Here is an 18736-nt window from a genome sequence, read left to right as displayed (position 1 = left end):
TGACCCTTGCTGTTTGTTGTAATTTAAAGGTTGTTAATATAAAACTTGATGTATTGGTTAAGCGTCTGCACAAATTAGTGAGCAATTATTATTTTTTTGGTAAATTCTAAATATAGAGCCATCATTTGTGTACTAAATACAATCCCCTAAACTTGTTTTTTAATCAACAGTAAAGCGCTTCTGTCGCAAAGGTATTCCAGGAAGTTATCGATGTTTGGTAAGAAAGTTTAAGAATTTGATCCACATTTTGAAGTCTTTTTTTATTAGTCATAATGTAAAGCAAATTATTCCTTTAATATGAGATCTGATAATCCTTTATAAGTATTTAACTAGTAATTCGTTTTCTAGTTTTCTTTTTAAAGCATTTTAGGTTCAGCAAAGGTATGTCTATTGTAAATACTCTTTTTTTAGGTTTGGATGGACGTAAGTGGAGCCACTAAACTTCTAAATAGTAATCCTGCAGTGTATGATCGTTTAAAAAGTTTTGAATCAGGTAATGATTTGTATGGCAATTGGCATCCTAAGACATGATAACACATATATTTTTTATATAATGAAAATGGTAAAACCCAAACGTAGCTTTTCGAGTGCCTAATACCTGCTCTGGCAATCTTGTGTTCTTGATTTAATAGAATAACAAGTATATCTAAACTTCAGTTCAAATGTATTTTAAATGTATAACACTCAACATACTATTTACATGATTTTCTGTAGTACTTTTTTGTTTTTACCACCAGCCTTCTGTAGCGACTTTTTAGTTGTGTTGAGGAACCTATGGCAATATCCTATATTAGTTACAAACCTAAAGTCGCTGCGTGAGTCCTATTCGGGAAACGTTAAACCTTGTTCTGTCCTTAAAAGAATCAAACACCACAAATTTACTAATTCAAAATATATTGTGTTATATGTTATAAATGATTGCTATTAATTTTTAATAAACGAGAGGTAATAATATTCGGCATTATACAAATCCACTTACAATATTATTGTCAAATCATAACATGTTACTACAATAACCACGAATCAAGACTGGCCAAATAGCACCGAATCGTTATCAAATATATAGCACAAAAGCAACACAATTTCGCAATGTGTTAAAGCTCATAATTTTATTTCTGGCCAAGTTCGTAATTTTAGAAACGCAAAAGTCCAGCAGTCACTTATCGACCGGTAGACGAGAAAAGGCCAACAGGAAATTACTAAGTAAACAGACACAGCACTCGGCGCCCAATTATCTCGCCAGAGTGACCATTGCTTCGGGCAGCGAATTTTGCTCGCAAGCACAGGTTACATCAACAATGTATGCTCTAAACGACAGAAATAAAACCTTGGTAATGTACACAAAAAAGATAGAAAGGAACAGATTATAACTACATTAACTTTGAAATGCAAGAACACTTTAGAATTATCACTGTCCTAAAACCCTATTAACAATTCGCAATAATTCCTAATGATAGTGGAACTTTGAGATTATATGCTTATGGCAATTAACAAATTTAGGTGTTTACTGTGTTGATAAACATGTAACACCTTGTGGTAAAAAGGATTTTAGGCCAAGATTGTTTGGGTTTTTTGGACTTGTATCTAAATTTAAAATGTTCCTTGCGCATAATGAATGTAGAAAGCATGCCATGGTTAGGCAATTACTTTTACCTTATGTGCTGGTTTATCAGAGTAGCCAAATGCTTGGTTTAGGGTTAGGACATTGTTGGTGTGAAGTTCGGACATTTTAGGACAAATAATAATATAATTTAGCATGCACCTAGTACAAGACTAATGGAAATCAATGGAGGTAACTGTTCTTAGTGAGCAGCCAAAATTCCGTACAAATTTACAAAACGGTTAGTCGCTAACAGCAGTGCAATAATAAAGCTTTCTGTAAATTTGATTTCCTTTTGCTAAAACCGCAACACCACAATGTTATTACCGGAATTCTGTAGATGTTTTGGAAAAGGTTACGTACGTAAAAAGTTATGATATCACTAAAAAGTAGAAATACTCTGCCTGTAACCTATTGTAAACCTAGCACAAATTTTATTGTAAGTTGGACTAAATTTCAGTTTGAAACTTGAGCGCCCTATACTACACCTGAAGCTTTTGTGCTGCACAGAATTATTGTAAAAATATGCACTGAATCGCGCGAACAATTTTTGGATTTATGTCGTTAAGCCTCGTGAGCCCGTGGTTTTACTTATTCAGTGTTCCAAATAAATTCGGCCAAGTTAGGACAGAAAACTTACTGTCCTAATGATTTACAAACCGTATCTAGAATAACGAATCCAGAATAGCAAATCCTAGTATATTTTTATTAAATTATTTAACCTTGATTTTGTTTGGGGAAGGGATTAATCTTAATCTACCCTACAGGGCCCACAATCACAGCAATAAATCGCCCAAACACTTTTCTAACATGTGTACATTATAATAAAAAAAATCTCCCATGTGTTTAACATTCTTAACAACTGTCATTTGAAGCAGTTGTGTAAACTGTAATATGTCAACTGTCCAGGTTGTTGCCAAAACTTATATTTTTGCCAAGAGTGAGTACAATGCAACACTGCACACAGAAGTCTTAAGCAATGCGGTCCTGTTTTTTCAAGCATTGTTGGGTCTTAGGGCTTATTTTTTTACTAACGTAATATGTTATGCAGTCAAACAATGTACTGCAAAGAATACAAAGTTACTATTGACTTAACGAATTCTTGACAATTACACTGCGCATAACTGCATAACCTCGCTGAATATTGGCCTAAAGTTGACCTTAAGTAACCCCATAGCGCATTTTGTGGACGGCCAGCATGTTTTACAACGTAATGTTACTTTTGCAACTTAATGCATTTAGGGAAATTGTGAACTCCACTCCAGACATTACATGTTGATCGCTCGCCCAATAACGCTTGATTGATTGACACTTAATTATTAGACGAACGTTATCGCGAGACACAGTAATTGGTCACCCGAAAAAACGCTGACACTGCACTACCAGGTTACATTTAGAGCAAGCACTGTAAGCCGCAGCGACAGGCCAACTTACCACACGCGTTTGTGCAATTAGGTGCAACAATCCGCGGTAAAACATTAAATTATATCGGTTCCAATTACCCGAAATAAACGGCAGAATTGGATTTGAATCCCATCTGGATTCGAATCCAAGGATTCGATATTCTACTTTGAACATCCCTAATTGTTATGCAATAATTGTATTGTTATGCAACTATTCATGCAATAATTGGCCTTCAGACTTGGGGAACACATTGTTTTCAGGTAGGTATCTTGCTGAATTGTCAAATTAAAATTTTAATTAAAGATTTCCACTGCAATAAGGTAACTCCGTTGACATTTATTTTCCAGAAACTTCCGAGGATCAAACTTTAAAAGAGTCTATTAAAACTGACTTGAATAGAACATTCCCAGACAACATTCACTTCCAGTCACAGATGGAAAACAACCAATCACAGCATTTATACAATATTCTTATTGCATTTGGTCGTCACAGGCCTGAAATTGGCTATTGCCAGGTTTGCACTATTTTATTTCTTTGGATAGTGTACTAAACCTAAATACTAGATTAGTGGTTATCAAAATGTGGTGCACAAAAAACTTCTAAGGCGTCTGTTTAAATGCGTTAAGTTGCAAAAGTAACATTGCATCATAAAACATGCTAGCCATGGACAAAATGCGCTATGGGGTTACTTAAAAGGTAAACTTTATGCCAACATTCAGCTAGGTGACGCACAATATATTTGTCAAGTATTAGTTATACATTACTTTTTAAGTAGTAACTTTATATTCTTTGTAGCGTAATAATTTACTGCATAATATATCAAGTTTGTGGTAAAGTAAAGAACTTGAACACAACAATATTTAATATAATCGACTGAATTGGTGAGTTCATTGTGTTGCATTGCGCACTGACTATGTGAGAAAAAAATTAAGATATTTTATTATTAGGGCGATTATATTTTTGCCCTAAAAATTGATAACTTTTGACCTCGAAAATTGAAATTTTAACAAAATTTTGACCTATAAGAAAAACATTGATTTAAACAACATATTATTGTGTGAAGTCTACTGCAGTTTCTTGGCGTTGCAGCCACACGTTTTTGATGTTTTCCTGACTGCCGGTCGAACACAAATCAGTTGTTTTTTCGGGTTTATGCAAAACTCATAAAAATGCTCATTTGATAATTTTGTTATATCTAAGATAAAATGCTCAAGAGAAAAAAGGTTGTGTTAACAGTTGAAATACAAGGTAATAAACAACAGAAAATGAACAAAGACCTAGCATTTATTGAAATAGGAAATGAGATAACTGCAAATCACAAGCAAAAAAAGAAATAAAATACTGTTCAATACGTTTGTTCGAACTGATAAACTAGGCCTACCGGGGTGTGGTTAGTTCTGCCGGCTTGCGTATACCACATGTTGCATATACAATACAGCAAAAATGTTGTTAAATATATTTCAAAAACATTTTTTTTAATAAAATTTTAACCAAGCGATAATTTTGAAAAGCTGATTAAAGTTTTTTCAATTTTGTTAACGATATATGTGCATTTTCAATCGATTTTAACAGAAAAAATTTAAGAAAATTTTGATTTTTTTAAGTCAAAAAATAACCGCCCCATTCATTAATTATACTTAAATTAGGTATACAATCCTAAAAAAAGTTTAAGTTACATAAAACCAACGATAAGACTGTAGAGTATGGACCAGGGGTGGGCAATTATTTTTAACTGCGGGCCGCAGTTGGCAATTATTTTTAACTGCATACTCTGCTGCTATAAAACAAAAGCTACCAAACTTGTTAGTACTTTGGAGTTGTGCGAAAATGTGCTATTTAAGGTGAATTTTAAGAAGGCCAAAAGATGTTGCGCGAAGCGCAAAAAAGGTAACAAAATTACTTTTAAAATTCAACCTCAAGTTAGATTTAGTTGGGGACGTGACACACATTGAGCACAGATAAAAAATGTAGGCGTGTTGACCCAAAAGTTAAGATAAATTTGTATAATTCTCTCAAAAAAAACTTACAATGTTTTTTTTCGCGCTTCGCTTGACAAATCCGTATACTTCAGAGTTTAGAAAACGGCCGGTATTTCGTTCATATAATTACATTCGACTGAAGCAAGAAGTATATAAATATTAGGCTTAAGTTGTTAAACCTTCGTTGAAAGAGTCCAACAGTGTAGAAGCCGCTATTTGTAAGGATGTTCAAAGTAGAATATTGGATCCTTGGATTCGAATCCACATTGGATTTGAATCCAATTTTGCTGTTTATATCGGGTAATTGGAACCAATATAAATTTAATTCCACAGTGCAATTTTCAAAAGGTCGTGTTTGACGTATTTGGACTAACCGCGTGGTTGGACTTTGGACTCACGGTAGTCGTAAAATATGCGACTTTGCATAATTAACGTTTCGCTTTGCATTGGTGCTAGATAAATTTCATTCCTAAGTTCGCTTTTTAAAAGTCTGTGTGTGACGTATTTGGACTGACCACGTGGTTGGACTTGTGGTAGTAGTAAAACACGCTGACTTTGTTTGTATGTAAGCGTTTCGCATTGGTGCTAAGACATGTATCACCATTGGTTGTCATTGCGGTTGGAAAGCACAGACAGAGTTTTTGAAACCTGCAAGGTCTTCAGGTGTTTGGGAACATTTTACTGCACCGGGTCAACAAAATTATGTCACATTTTCTTTAAATCATGTCACTAATTGTTAAGTTCAGCTTGCCTATTGCAATAGCTCTCTACCAGTTTATTGAAGCACTTGAAAAAAAACATCCACTACTAATTTTGTTCAAGTGTAAGAAAATCATTGTTCTGACTTCACAGGTCAGAAGAATCAATTCGAACAACACGCAGACAAACCAGATTGACCCCATACGTTTGCCCCCAAAGTCACCCCTACTTAAAGCAATAAAATTACTACTAATAACAAATGTGATTGTTGGAGACTTATGACCAATAAACCTTGTAGCAGGGAAGCATTTTAAAATTTTGATAAAAAAGATGGCTCCTGGTTTTGAGTTGCCCAGTAGGAGCCACCTTTCCACAAGGATAACTGATATGTTTTTGTTTTTTCTTTCTTTTTATTTTTCAATAAAATTCAATTATTTCAAACAAAATGTTGTCCTTTAAATTGTTGTGTTGTCACACAGATGCCAAATATTCATCAATAGTTAAAATTCCTTAACATATTACATAAGGATATTCTGGATTCGTTATTCTAGATTCGAAACATACTTCTAAAATACCTTGGGATTCTACTTTGAACATCCCTAGCTATTTGTCTGTAAAGTAAAGTGTTTGCGATACACCCCAAACATGTAGAAACTCGCTATTGTTTTCTTAGCCTATGTATTTTATGAAAATAAAGCAGCTGGATGAAATGGCTTGGCAGGCCAGATCCGGCTCGCGGGCCGTATGTTGCCCAGGTCTGGTGTAGACCATACTCACTTGGCTTAATATGACAAAGTAATGAAACAAATCAGTGAAGTTGAACGGGGTACAAATGGCCATGCTTTAATTGTTTCATTTGAGCTACGTACAAACAAAATAGTGCCTAAATTAGTTTTATTTGAGCTACTTATGAATAAAAGAGTGCCCAAATTAGTTTATGTGACCTATATGCAAAGAAAAAAGTGTGCAAAATACTTTTATTCAACTATATATGAACAAAAAAGTGTCCAAATTTTTTTCATTATCACTAAGCGTTGCACTACGTGGTGCTACATGTTCATTAAATAGACATTTTAAAACATGTGATGTGTTTTTTTTTTGTCATGAGAAACTTTTAGCCTTACTTGTTATTCATCATATGTGTTAGTAGTCGTTTGGCTATTTCTCGTTGATTGTCCCTGATATTGGTTAACAAAAAGCTTTCCCACAATTGAAAACTATGTGGAAGCAATATTTAATTATAAATTATTGCATTTATCTCCGTGACTGAAATCATGTGTTTATTTGAAACGGAACGACACATAAAACCACATAAAAGTTTAGCAGTAATTGTTCGCATTGCATAATATTCAAGCAAATGCGTAATGCTGGTACCATACCGTGTTCTGAAAATACCTTATTTTACGGACCATAATGCACACCGTCAATAAATTGCTGTGATTAGTTTTTTGTTCATACATAAGGCGCACAATCAATGTATCCAAATCATCCGGGCGTCATCTGAAGCACGCTGAGGCCTCCACAAAAAAGCCGAGTCTTCAGCCGCGTGATAAACCGCTCCGCTTTTTCTCCTACTTCTCCCACTTTTTCTCCGCACTCCTCTTTTCGTCTCCTTTTGCAACCCAACGTTGGTTCGGCGGCCATGCAGTCGCCAGCCGTCGCCTGTCGATCAGGCGCAACGTGGGGTCGCAAGTAGTTGCTTTTACCGTAGTTTATTGTGTAAGACGGTGGTTTATTTATATAATAATAGTATCGGTACTGGTTGTGAGTGTAGGCAATAAAGCACTACCATACTTGATCTATACATTAGGCGCACCTGCTTATAAGGCGCACCATCAATTTATGAGGAAAAAAAAGGATTTAGATTGCGCCTTATGGTCCGTAAAATACGGTAAGTAAAATCTTGTTTAAAACTGAAAATTGGTTACTATTAAAACTGCGGCATTATAAGTGATATTTTCCGAACTCTACCAAAACTTTGTGCAGTGACAGACATCAAGAAGTTCTTAAACATAAAACTCTTAAGTTGGAAACACTAAAATTTATTTTTATCAAGCCAATATACTTATTTGTTTTTATGTCCACCAGTGGAGACATGAGCGCACTTTGCCGGATGACTTCTTTTTTTAAGTATGGAAATTGCTTGTGACAAAGCTCCTGCCAAAACTGTAGGACAGGGTTTCTCAACCGTGGCCCGTGGCCCCCCAGGGGGGCATAAGTCTGTAGCAATGTTGTGGTATTGCAAACCCGTGTCATTAATTTTATTTTTTTTAGTTAAACTTAAACTTGTAGTGTTAAATCTTTGACCTATTGTAACGCATTTTTTCTTACACGTTACTACTTGCTAGTTGTAAGAAGTTTTGCAACAGTTGTCAAGCTTGCAATTATTTGTCTGTCGCCTAATTGCCAAACATTGTTACGTCACATACAACCAACATTTGTGTTTTCTAGTTTACTTAGTTTTTCTTTGGAACGTTTAACCAGCATTTTATGGGTTTGTAAACCGCAAGTTGGTATACTATAAGAGTAAAACTAATACAAGCATTTTTTTCACAAAATGATTGTTGTTGTTCCATTGATTAAATATTGTGGTAAAATCAATTGGGTTAAGTAGTCAAAGCAAGCTTTACAGAGCGGAGGATAGTTGATTTGAACATACTTTCAAACAAGTGTACTATTCAAAATACGTTTTTACACGAAGCTTAAACAAGGTTTTGTGTTATCAAATGTCGAAAACTCGCAAATGGTGCGAAAGTTACGTCTCTTTTGGCTTCACAAAAGTTAGACGAGACGGCCATAATTGTGCGAAATGTCTGCACTGCACGGTTGTGATGTCAAATGCGTCATTACTACCCTCAAAACTAAAAAAGCATCCCCGAAGAAAGAATGATGATGCCAAAGTTATTTCTTCCAGGAAGCGACGTTACCTTATTTTGGATTTTAAGTGTATTTTTTCATTGGCGTTCGTTCAATTGAAGTGTTTTTATTAACGTGGTGAAATAAAATAAGTGAAAACACGTTAAACACAATTTTAGATTTTTTTTATAATCAAGGGGGCCATGAGGATTAAAATCCTTTCAAAGGGGGCCACGAGGCATAAAAGGTTGAGAACCACTGCTGTAGGACAAATGGACTATAATTTTTACCATTGTATTCCTTATGGAGGCTTTGCTTTAGATATTTTTGTCACAATGAAGTTTCAATATTTCCAGTTTAAATTTACATACTTTCAGGGCTGAAGCCGTTAGCATCATTAATAAATGGATTAAGTAATTTCGTATAGAAACTAAGGTCGGTAAATTCAGAAAACCTTGTTTTCCATTTCTTAAACAGAATCATTATTTTTTTTAGCAAATGTCTTTATTTATTCTTCATAAAACTGCACATTTTCATGAGTTACACATAAACTTATTGTTATATTCATCAAGCTAAACATGTAATTGACGATGGTGAAGTGGCTGTGTATGAATGTAGTTCAAAATCTTTACCACAGTGGTCATAACCACTCTAACTGTAATGTGATTGGCTTGAGAGATTGTTAGTGTATTAAACAGTGATAAGCTTTAAAATCAGACGTTAGGTTGAAATTCCCTGGTAATGCAATTGCTCCTTTGTATTTTCCAATCAACAAAAGTGCACCATCTTTGGTAGCGGCACCAAGTCAAGCAATTCTTCTTTCATTATTGAATTTTCTAATATTTACTTAATATGCACCGCTGCGAATATTCTGTTTATCAGTAGATTGTTGCTCCGATTTTTTTTTTCTTCAGATCTCTCTGATAACAAACAGAGGATCATTATTTTTTCTTTTATAAAAAAGTATTTATTTTTCCATTCTTTATTCCAGTTTCGATATGCTTTTCTCTTTTTGAAACAGACATGTTTTGTCTTAAGAAATAAACTAAAACCTGTTGCAATGTAAAGCGTTGGCTAAAAAAATTTTTTCGCTAGTAGTCATTTTACGTCTAAAGTAAAACACACCAAGCTGCATTCTCTCTTCCGGTATCCTAAATAAAAATAATTTTTGCGCCTGGTAACAAATTGATAGAATTTACTGCTTTATATGAATGGCTAGAAAGCAGTGTTTAGGTGAACTGTCACATCCTGGTGATTTTATGATTTTAGATAAAAGAAAGTGGAGACCAAAAAAGCTCTTTCGCTGAGTCCTTTATCTTGGATAGTTTTGGCACCTGCGCATGTGGTAAAAATTTACAGGGAACACTGTTTAGCCAGCCTGATGTTTCCAGGTGTTTACTGTTCTAAAATCCACATATATTTCATTACACAAAAAACCTGACATTGTCCTGGATTAGTATGCTAGCAACCAACAATGTTGTGAATAAGTCACTTTTTATTAATAAAACATCATTGGAGTGCGTAAAAAAAGGTTTGAAACCCTAATAATTTCTTTGCTCAAAATAGGCATTGTAGATAATAACCTACTGCTACATTCCATCGGTGTGAAGCATGTAGATAATGATTATAACCACTTAACCAGACCCAAAGAGCAATTCTTTTGTTTTACGATTCCAGCTTATTCCTATAAGCTTTTCAAAACCCACAAAAAAAGTGTGGAAACCCATCAGCGTTTATGACATACCCTGTCAGACTACTGTAATCGTCCAGCTATACGCCCTGTTGAGAATAACTGCTTTTTGGAACCTATTTTAAAATTTATCAGCGTTTCCTATTGACAACAAGGTGTATCGAAATACTGCCAAGACAGTAGAGATTACATTAAGAAGCTTGTGATGTGGAAACTTGAAAACTACAACACTATTGATTTTAAGTTGTCCTCAGCCAACCTTCACCTTGTAGCAGCAGACGTCAAATCAATCTCCAAAAATCTCCACATAACCCTCTTTACCTCTGCCTTACTGGATGCACTTGGCACAGCATCACCATTCAGACCAATTTCAATACTCACAGGAACTTATTTTTATCACCCCTGAAAATGACATTTACAACATGGCAAGAATTTTTTCAAACAGACTACCAGAATTGCCACCCGAGGCATCCATTCGGTCTCCCTTGCAAACTTTGCTGTTCACTATGTCATTCTCCAAGCCATGGTTGCTTTAAGTCACGCAGAACTTTTAAAAGGTTTATTGGCGATATTGTGTTTTTATGCTTCGGTAAAAAAGCAACGCTTAACGTCATCAATACTCTTGCCAAAATTTTTAAAACTTTCGGTTTAGAGCTTACCTTGCGCAAACCAACACAGGCAAATCGGGCAGCAAACTGGTGTTTCTTGATGTTGAACATCGAATTACAAAATCAAAATTAAGATTTAAGATGTTCAACCACACCAAGTGCCATGCAATAGGTCTGTGCTTGCTGCAGGGGTCCTCACATTACATACAGTCGGTCTTCAAATCCATCATCCATGGAGAACCTAGGACGCCTTAACGAGGAACATCAGGATTACCTTAACTAACTCTACAACCTGAAATTATCAGCACTGCCCTAGGGGTTTCTTTTGGGTTGCCACGTCTCTTGACCCGTACTTGTTGTTTCTGGACAGGGGTTCCACATGTTGGATGTTACTAAAATTTATTAATTTTTTATGTTTTATTTGTTGTGATGTACTTTTTTTTAGTTTTTTTAATGTATCTGACTTCTGATACCACTGCGTTTGTTGATTCAGATATATACTGACGATGCTGATGTTGAATATACTGTTGCTGCCAGGCATTGTATGATTATAAAGGAGTTCTTCTGACAAATATGGTGTTTAGCGCCGTTGTTTCATTACCTATACATTTACAGGTAATCTTCTTCATGACAAAAGACTAGTAACTTTACAGAAGGTTATATATGAAGTGAGGCAAAAGACAAAAAACAAGGCGGCAAAACGAGGCGAAAAAAAGGAAACAAGGTGCGAATAACGGGAGAACGCGATAACAAAAATTGATAGGAAGGTGCAAGAAATGTGTCTTGCTTAAGGTTAATGGTGTTATCATGATTGTGTATCGCCCAGGATTCTAGAAAGACACGATGCTGATGTTGGCGAAATATAAATATATCTTTCAAGATTTTAATTGCTAGTTTTGCTAGAGTATTCCGTTGACAGTTTCTTCTGAGACAATGCTCAATAAAGAAAGAAAAAAAATATTTTGGTCAAAGTTACCTATGTTGCTATAGTTAGTCCTGATAAAAAAATCATGTGTCGGATATCTAAAGAGAGCATTCTTCAAGCAATATTTATACGGATAGAGCAAAAAAGTACATAAACTTAAAGAAACTCAAGCAGCTCAAGTAGTGCTAAAGAAGTTTTTGTCTGTAGGCTAACATCTTGTATAAATATCTGTTATCATGCTGGACACCTTGCGGTTTTATTATGTTAAAAAATCCTTGTCATGCCATTAAGGACGTGTCGCACACATTAAAAAGACCAATTGTGTTGTCTGATCAAGCCTTATGAAGCTTGTTATGACAAAACAAATTGAGCTTCATCGCTGGATTGCAATTTAGGCTTACAGCAGTCGTCGTTTTACGAACGAAATAAAAACCTAATGGAAAAACATCCTTTTTGTGTTTTTCTTTACAAAATAAACTCTGCTTGAAACTACCCCTTGTGATGTTTAATAAGTGCAACTATAAATTTACTTTGAGTACAAGAGTAACAGGAAAAAAGGTGAATCGTTACGTTTGTTTCTGTGAGTTTCTAGTAGATTGTGAGTCTTAAATAAATATTTTAGTTGATCGCCTTAAAAATAATTAACAACCCCTGCTGTGGGCCAAATGCATTTCTTATCAACCAGATTCACCGTAACTCAACTGCTAGCAAACTAAATATCACATCCACATATGTTTAACAAATGCGAATTTTACATCCATGGAGATCTCAGGCCATATACTTGATCTCAGGCCATATATGCCAATTATTAAGTGGACCACATAAAAAATAGCATAATTGTTCTAATGATTTTATAATAAGAAGCTTTTTTAATAATTAACTATGTGAATACTTTTTTTAAAATAGGCCATAAAACTACTTGTCAGAGTACATTTATGATATATGTTTCACAGCAAAAAGTGTGTAATATGTTTTTATAGAAAATAACATGTTTCAAAGAAAGAGTAGTTTTAAAAGTTTACTTATATTGACAAAACTGAATATTAATTAAATAAACAAAGTTTTTCAGTGGGTCTCTTGCTAACCCTTCTTACCCCTCAGGGGGCACAGACCCCTTTTTAAAAAACCCTGCTATACATAGTTGCTTAAAATATTTAATAATGAGAGTTATAATATTACAGTTTCTATCAGTGATGCTAAGGTAATTATCGCTGACCTGGTAAACATGGCATCCCTTTTATCATACATGTGCAACCTATTAAAAATGTTTTGGCATAATTTGTTTGGGTTTAACTTCTACACTGACTTACGTCTAGAATATATTTCATTTAAATGATTAACAGCTGTGTGCTATGCCAGTGCGGTTTGGGGTCTTCAAGTGGTATGCTAACAAAAAAAGTACAATTCCACTGCATTAAACCCCAAATATATTTTTTTAGGGCATGAACTACATTGCAGCTCTACTGTATTTGGTTGTCAAAGACGAGGAAAAATCGTTTTGGCTCTTAGTAACACTTCTCGATAATATTCTTCCCCAGTATTACACAGACACAATGGCAGAACTGCGGGCAGAACTCCACGTTCTTAGTGAATTAGTGAGGTACAGACCAGTTAATGCATTAAATATAGTATTTGGCCTTGTCTGCAATATAATACACTTTTATTTTGTTTGTGCTTGTTTTATTATTTTTTTTTGTTGTATTAAAAGGCAAACTGCATTGTTAGCTTCGATTTGTTCCAAATAAGTAGTGCTCTGATCTAGTGTTTTCATGAGGACATCAAACAATTCGTTTCTGAAATGTATCGAGTTTGACTAACATACTTTTTAATAAATAGTCTTGAGAAACATAACCAAAATTAATTTATTGAACTGGGACAATGATAATATTGAAAAATGCCTATTCTTTTATAATTATGTCATGTGCTTCGATAATATCAATAGTGTTTCTGGGATTCCGTTTTGGTCTTAAAGTTAGCCACCTTAACAGCCCGTTAGTTTAATTTTTTCTAAAATTATTTGTCTCAATTATAAATTTTAGCAACATTTAAGTAACTTGAGCTTATTTTTGTGTACACTATGCACGGATCTGTAATGTAGCTTGATAATAAATTTCAAAGCCGAAAATTTCGAGTAGATCGACATCATCTTGATATTTAAAACTGAAGATGATACAAGCTTGTGTCAAAACGTCTTAATTATCAAGATGATGTCGATCTACTTGCCCTTTTTGGCTTTGAAATTTATTATTAGGCTTATTTTAATTGAAATATTATGTTCTGTATGCACTATTGTGTTTAGAAAGAAATTTCCAAATGTTCAAAAAATGATGGACCGCGAAAACATTCCTTGGACACTTATTGCTTCCAAATGGTTTATATGCATATTTATTGACATTCTGCCAATTGAGGTTTGTATATGTTTTTTAAGTTAGTTATATAGTATCTATTTGTCGAGATTTTTTAGTCAGTCAGTAGTCAGTTCAACGACTCGACATAAGCCAGTGTTTTCAAGTGACTTAAGTTGACTGAAGTCTGTTGGGCAAAATAATTTGACTTTGACTTTGGTTGAAATTAAGTGTTTTAGCTGATCGTCCCTATGCTTTAGGCGCTAATTATGTGTGACATAAAAAATATTTTTTCACAATACCAGTAAAACCTTATATGGAAATGGCCTGTGTAAAAGTGGCAATTAATCGATTTGCGTCATATTTTTAAACAAATATGTATTCCCGGTGCCAAATCGTTCTCGGGTGGCCATCAAATGTTCCTTGTTATTTACCATTACATATTATGTTGACCCGTAACGTGTCAGTGTGCTCATATCTCGCTTTATAAGTGATGATTTAAAAATTACTTGTGGAAAAAAATTTGCTACTATTAAAACCGCCGCATTTAAATACGCTATTTTGCGAACTAAATTTTGCGCAGTAACAAACTTCAAGAAGTTCTTAAACATAAAAATCTTCAAGTTGGAAACAAGATAATTTGTTTTTACCAAGGCAATATATTCTTAGTTTAATTTTATGTCCACGCAGTAATTTGATTTTTATGTCCACGTAATGGCGCTTGAAAAAAGTTTTGCGCGGTTCTGTTAGGAGTTTTACGATATGTTGCGCGGGCGCCTGTGGAGAAGCAAGCGCACGTTGGCCTTTTGTTAGGCGGCACTCAGTGTGACGCCGCGCCGCTCCTTATGTTAGGCGACGATGACGTGGTCCTGTCTGCCATGCCAGCGAACGACCGGCCGACAAACTTTCTAAAATATATATAAGATTAGGAGGCTGAATGACTTTGATTAACATTAGGCGGGGCACACTTGTGTCTACCCTGCCAAAATTCTGCTTATATAGTCGGTCTGTTTTAAAAAAATTATGTTATATTACATTTGATGTAATATGAGCGATATCGCCCCTTGGAGGCAAAACAGATACAATCAGGGGCAAAATCCTTGGCGTGGGCGATAGTGCATACTCTAAATCAGTGTTTCCCAACATTTCTTTCATTGTGATCTTGGAAGACGCCACGTGGACTAAAATTTAAACGAAATAAACGCATTTATATTAACAAATGGTCGATGCATAGAAAAACTAAGTGACACCCTAAAAATTCAGGTAGTTTATTTAGTTCATAAATATTTAAAAATGATTTCTCGGACCCAAGTAAGAAAAATTTGTTTGACAAAAATACTGTATTCCTTGAGAAATATTTTTTTAGTAAATTTTTACAATAGTTTTAACAAATATTTCAATTATGATTAGACAGTATTGCGGATATGGGACTGCCTTTTTTACGAGGGCAACAAAATCTTATTTCGTGTTGCATTAATGATCATTAAAGACAAAGAAGATGAAGTAAAGCAATGTTCGGGCATGCCAGATATCATTGAAAGCTTCAAAAACCTAAAAAATGATGACAGAGCACTTGAATGCCACCATTTTATTAAGGTTTGAAAGTATATTTTTTTCTTAAAATTATATTTCATTTTCAAAAAAATGGTATTTATCAGTTTCACCCAAATTATTATATTTGGTTAGCATTCTTTTTATATGATTTGGTTTTCGTTTTGTACGAAAACTAAAAGCAACCTTTAAGACAGCATCCATCCATATAATAACAGTTGTTAACGTAGACCAGTGGTGCTCAACCTTTTTTCTTTCGTGGCCCATTTTCGTTGCACAAAAATTCTGTGGCCCAATAAATGTTTATGAAAAAAACAACTATGGAATAGGTTTAGAACAGCGGTTCCCAAACTGGGGTCCGCGGACCAATTGGGGTCCGTACAGCAGTTTCAGGAGGTCCGCAATGAGTCTTTTTTTAACGTTAGGCTTTAGCGAATGTTTTTAAACAATAGTCCATGTCAGGGGTCGGCAACCCACGGCCCGTAATTCATCCCATCCGGCCCGCTGCCTCTTTAATTAGACACGAATCCATTTCACATACTTTTTGACTATTTTAATAAGTAAGTGCAAAAAATCTTCCTCGTCGTTCTACGTCCGGTTTGTTTACGTTTTGATGCTGTATTTTCGCCTAGATCAGCGGTTCTTTAACGTTGCACCGTGAAAGGCAGCCAAGTGCGTCACGGAAAAAAGGAAAACGTGTTCAAAATGTTAAACATATATTTTTTAACATTCTTTTATTTTCGGCAATGTTATAAAAACTTTAAAAAAATTAAAAGAAATGCCGCGGTATATCCAAAAAATCGCCAACACTTTACTGCCTCCTTGAACGTAATTAAACACGTTTTAAGTGCAAAAACGATCCGAGGCCCGCCTGATTTACAGTTGTTCTAACATAAAAATAACACAATTCTCAGTTAACATGTTGTGCGGCCAGCAGAGATCTTTCTGAGTTTAGTATTGGACCGCGACTAGAAAAAGGTTGCCGACCCCTGGTGTACTGGTGTATGTTTTTAAACATTAGGCTTTAGCGAGTGTATTTTAACATTGTCATCCTTATTGTCTTTAGTTATATTCTTATTATTCGATCATATAGCGTGTTTTATGATGTCTCTTGTGACATCATAAAGCATCTATTATGCTGTACTGTACTACCTGCTTTCTGTGAATCTTTACTATTTTAGAAAGTTGTTATATTATAAATAATCGTGACTGCACTAGTGGTACTACAAGAAACATGGGTCAACTGACCCTTGAATTTTTATAGGGCCGCGAAATATCAAAATAATTGCAACGGGTCCGCCGGGCAAAATTTTTAGAAAAGTTTGGGAACCGCTGGTTTAGAACAAAAAACAGCAGAACATGTTTCAAAACAGATTATTTCTTTAACCGTGCATTAGTAAGATACAAGCTGGACGATAAATTTACATTTCTTCTAAATTCCATCCCAAACCATTATTTCTGTAAAATTAATTGTAGTGACACAAATAAAACTTAATTCTTCATTAAATCTAGCTTTATAAAATTGGTCTGTGACCCACTCAAAATGTTCCCATGGCCCACTGGTTGAGAACCGCTGACGTAGACAGTTGCTGTCACAATAAGATTTAGCGATTCTTAAATAAATGGGCATAGTTGAAATTAAAGTATAACTGAGATTTGTTTGGTCCAAAGGATTGCTTGACAGATACCAATCCACTCACAAGGGCCGAAATTACAAAACTAAGAAAGAAGCACTTGGCTATTGTTAAAGAGGAAGATAGTAAATTAAGGAAGAAGATCTAGTGCTTTGGTTTCATTTATATTTCTTTCATGAAGCATATTTTACCGTATATAAAGATTTAGTTTACTTTTTTGGTTTGTTGGGTTCTATTTAAACACATGGTTTCGATTGCGTTAGCTGCATATCGGTTTCGAAAAGGTCTATATTATATAGGCTCACTTTATATTATAACCGACGTGTTTTTGTGGCGGCAAGGGGCTGAATATTGTTGTCTAGATGGTTTTCTTTTTATCCTTTTACAAGCGAATGGATAGGCCCCGGGAAAAAGTACATTTTTTCCCTAAATCCTAAGATAAACCCAACGGAAAAGTGCACAAGCATTTCAAACAATTAAATTTACTTACTAGAAACCGATTCAGATCTAAAGCCAAACCATCCAATCTTACTTTTTACTTAATAATAAGTCTTCTTTGCAAAAGCAATTACATAAAAATGCTTTGCACTTTCGTTTTTATGCACCGATTGTTTTTATTCGCATGATGGTATGTTAAGTATTTTGTATCTGTGACCCACTTCGCCTGAAGCTCTACATTTAATTGGAATTTTTGGGTTTGAAATCAAGATTTTCCCGATTTTTAAAGTGATACTATGTGGTTTGCGTTAAGCCCTTCTTTGATCTTCCGTAAAACAATCTTTTTGTGATCCGTAATAATCTCAAGTATAAGTTGTAGATATTTTTTTATAAATTCTATATATTATCCAAACTATACCTATTCTTACATTTGCAACTTTTTTTTTAATTATTTTCTATTAAAATTCGCCCCTTACTACTGTTAATTAACTTTCACTGTGAACGAATGTTTGCATAGCCTATACGGCGCAAATAGTTTGCCAATAATAATTGGATGATCAGAGCGGACCAAAACGTTAGACTTTGCGTCAGAAAGTTGAGACAAAGTCATGCGTTTTGTAAATTGTCGTGTTCAGTATGATTTGACAAGTTCGCATAATTTGCACAACCTTTTTGCATGTGCAATCGTTGGTGTCGTGTAAACTCTGCTGTTTAGTGCTAAAGCGTTAACATCTGTCGCTGTTCTTTTTAGCTAGTTGTACCGCCAACTACATTGCTAAACCTGGTGTTTCTATCATCAAATAATTACTCATCTTTTTAAAGGTAGCTTATATAGAGTTTTAAATCTGCTTTTGATTGTAAGGATCAATCCGGCAATATACAATCCGTTATATTTTTTTAAGTTAAGACAAAATTACTGTTTTGCTTACTAGTATGCTTTAATTGTTGTTGCGATGTATTTTTTAGCCAAATATGCAATAACTTTTACGCAATAAACTAAATCTCCC

General features: G+C 34.6%; 1 protein-coding gene across 1 annotated transcript in view; it reads left to right on the top strand.

Annotated features, from left to right (window-relative positions):
* Window positions 1–18736, top strand: part of LOC146148421 (growth hormone-regulated TBC protein 1-like) — a 23604-nt gene extending 4868 nt beyond the window's left edge. Inside the window, exons 4-10 of the mRNA XM_083386649.1 lie at window positions 171–217; window positions 412–493; window positions 3352–3518; window positions 13201–13361; window positions 14061–14169; window positions 15517–15702; window positions 17329–18736. Coding sequence (XP_083242775.1) covers window positions 171–217; window positions 412–493; window positions 3352–3518; window positions 13201–13361; window positions 14061–14169; window positions 15517–15702; window positions 17329–17439 — 863 coding nt within the window. The 3' untranslated portion in view covers window positions 17440–18736. The remainder of the gene's footprint in view (window positions 1–170; window positions 218–411; window positions 494–3351; window positions 3519–13200; window positions 13362–14060; window positions 14170–15516; window positions 15703–17328) is intronic.

This window comes from Ascidiella aspersa, chromosome 4 (assembly GCF_963924565.1).
Source record: "Ascidiella aspersa chromosome 4, kaAscAspe10.2, whole genome shotgun sequence".
Classification (NCBI taxonomy): Eukaryota; Metazoa; Chordata; class Ascidiacea; order Phlebobranchia; family Ascidiidae; genus Ascidiella; species Ascidiella aspersa.
This window is presented reverse-complemented; position numbering and strand designations above follow the sequence as displayed.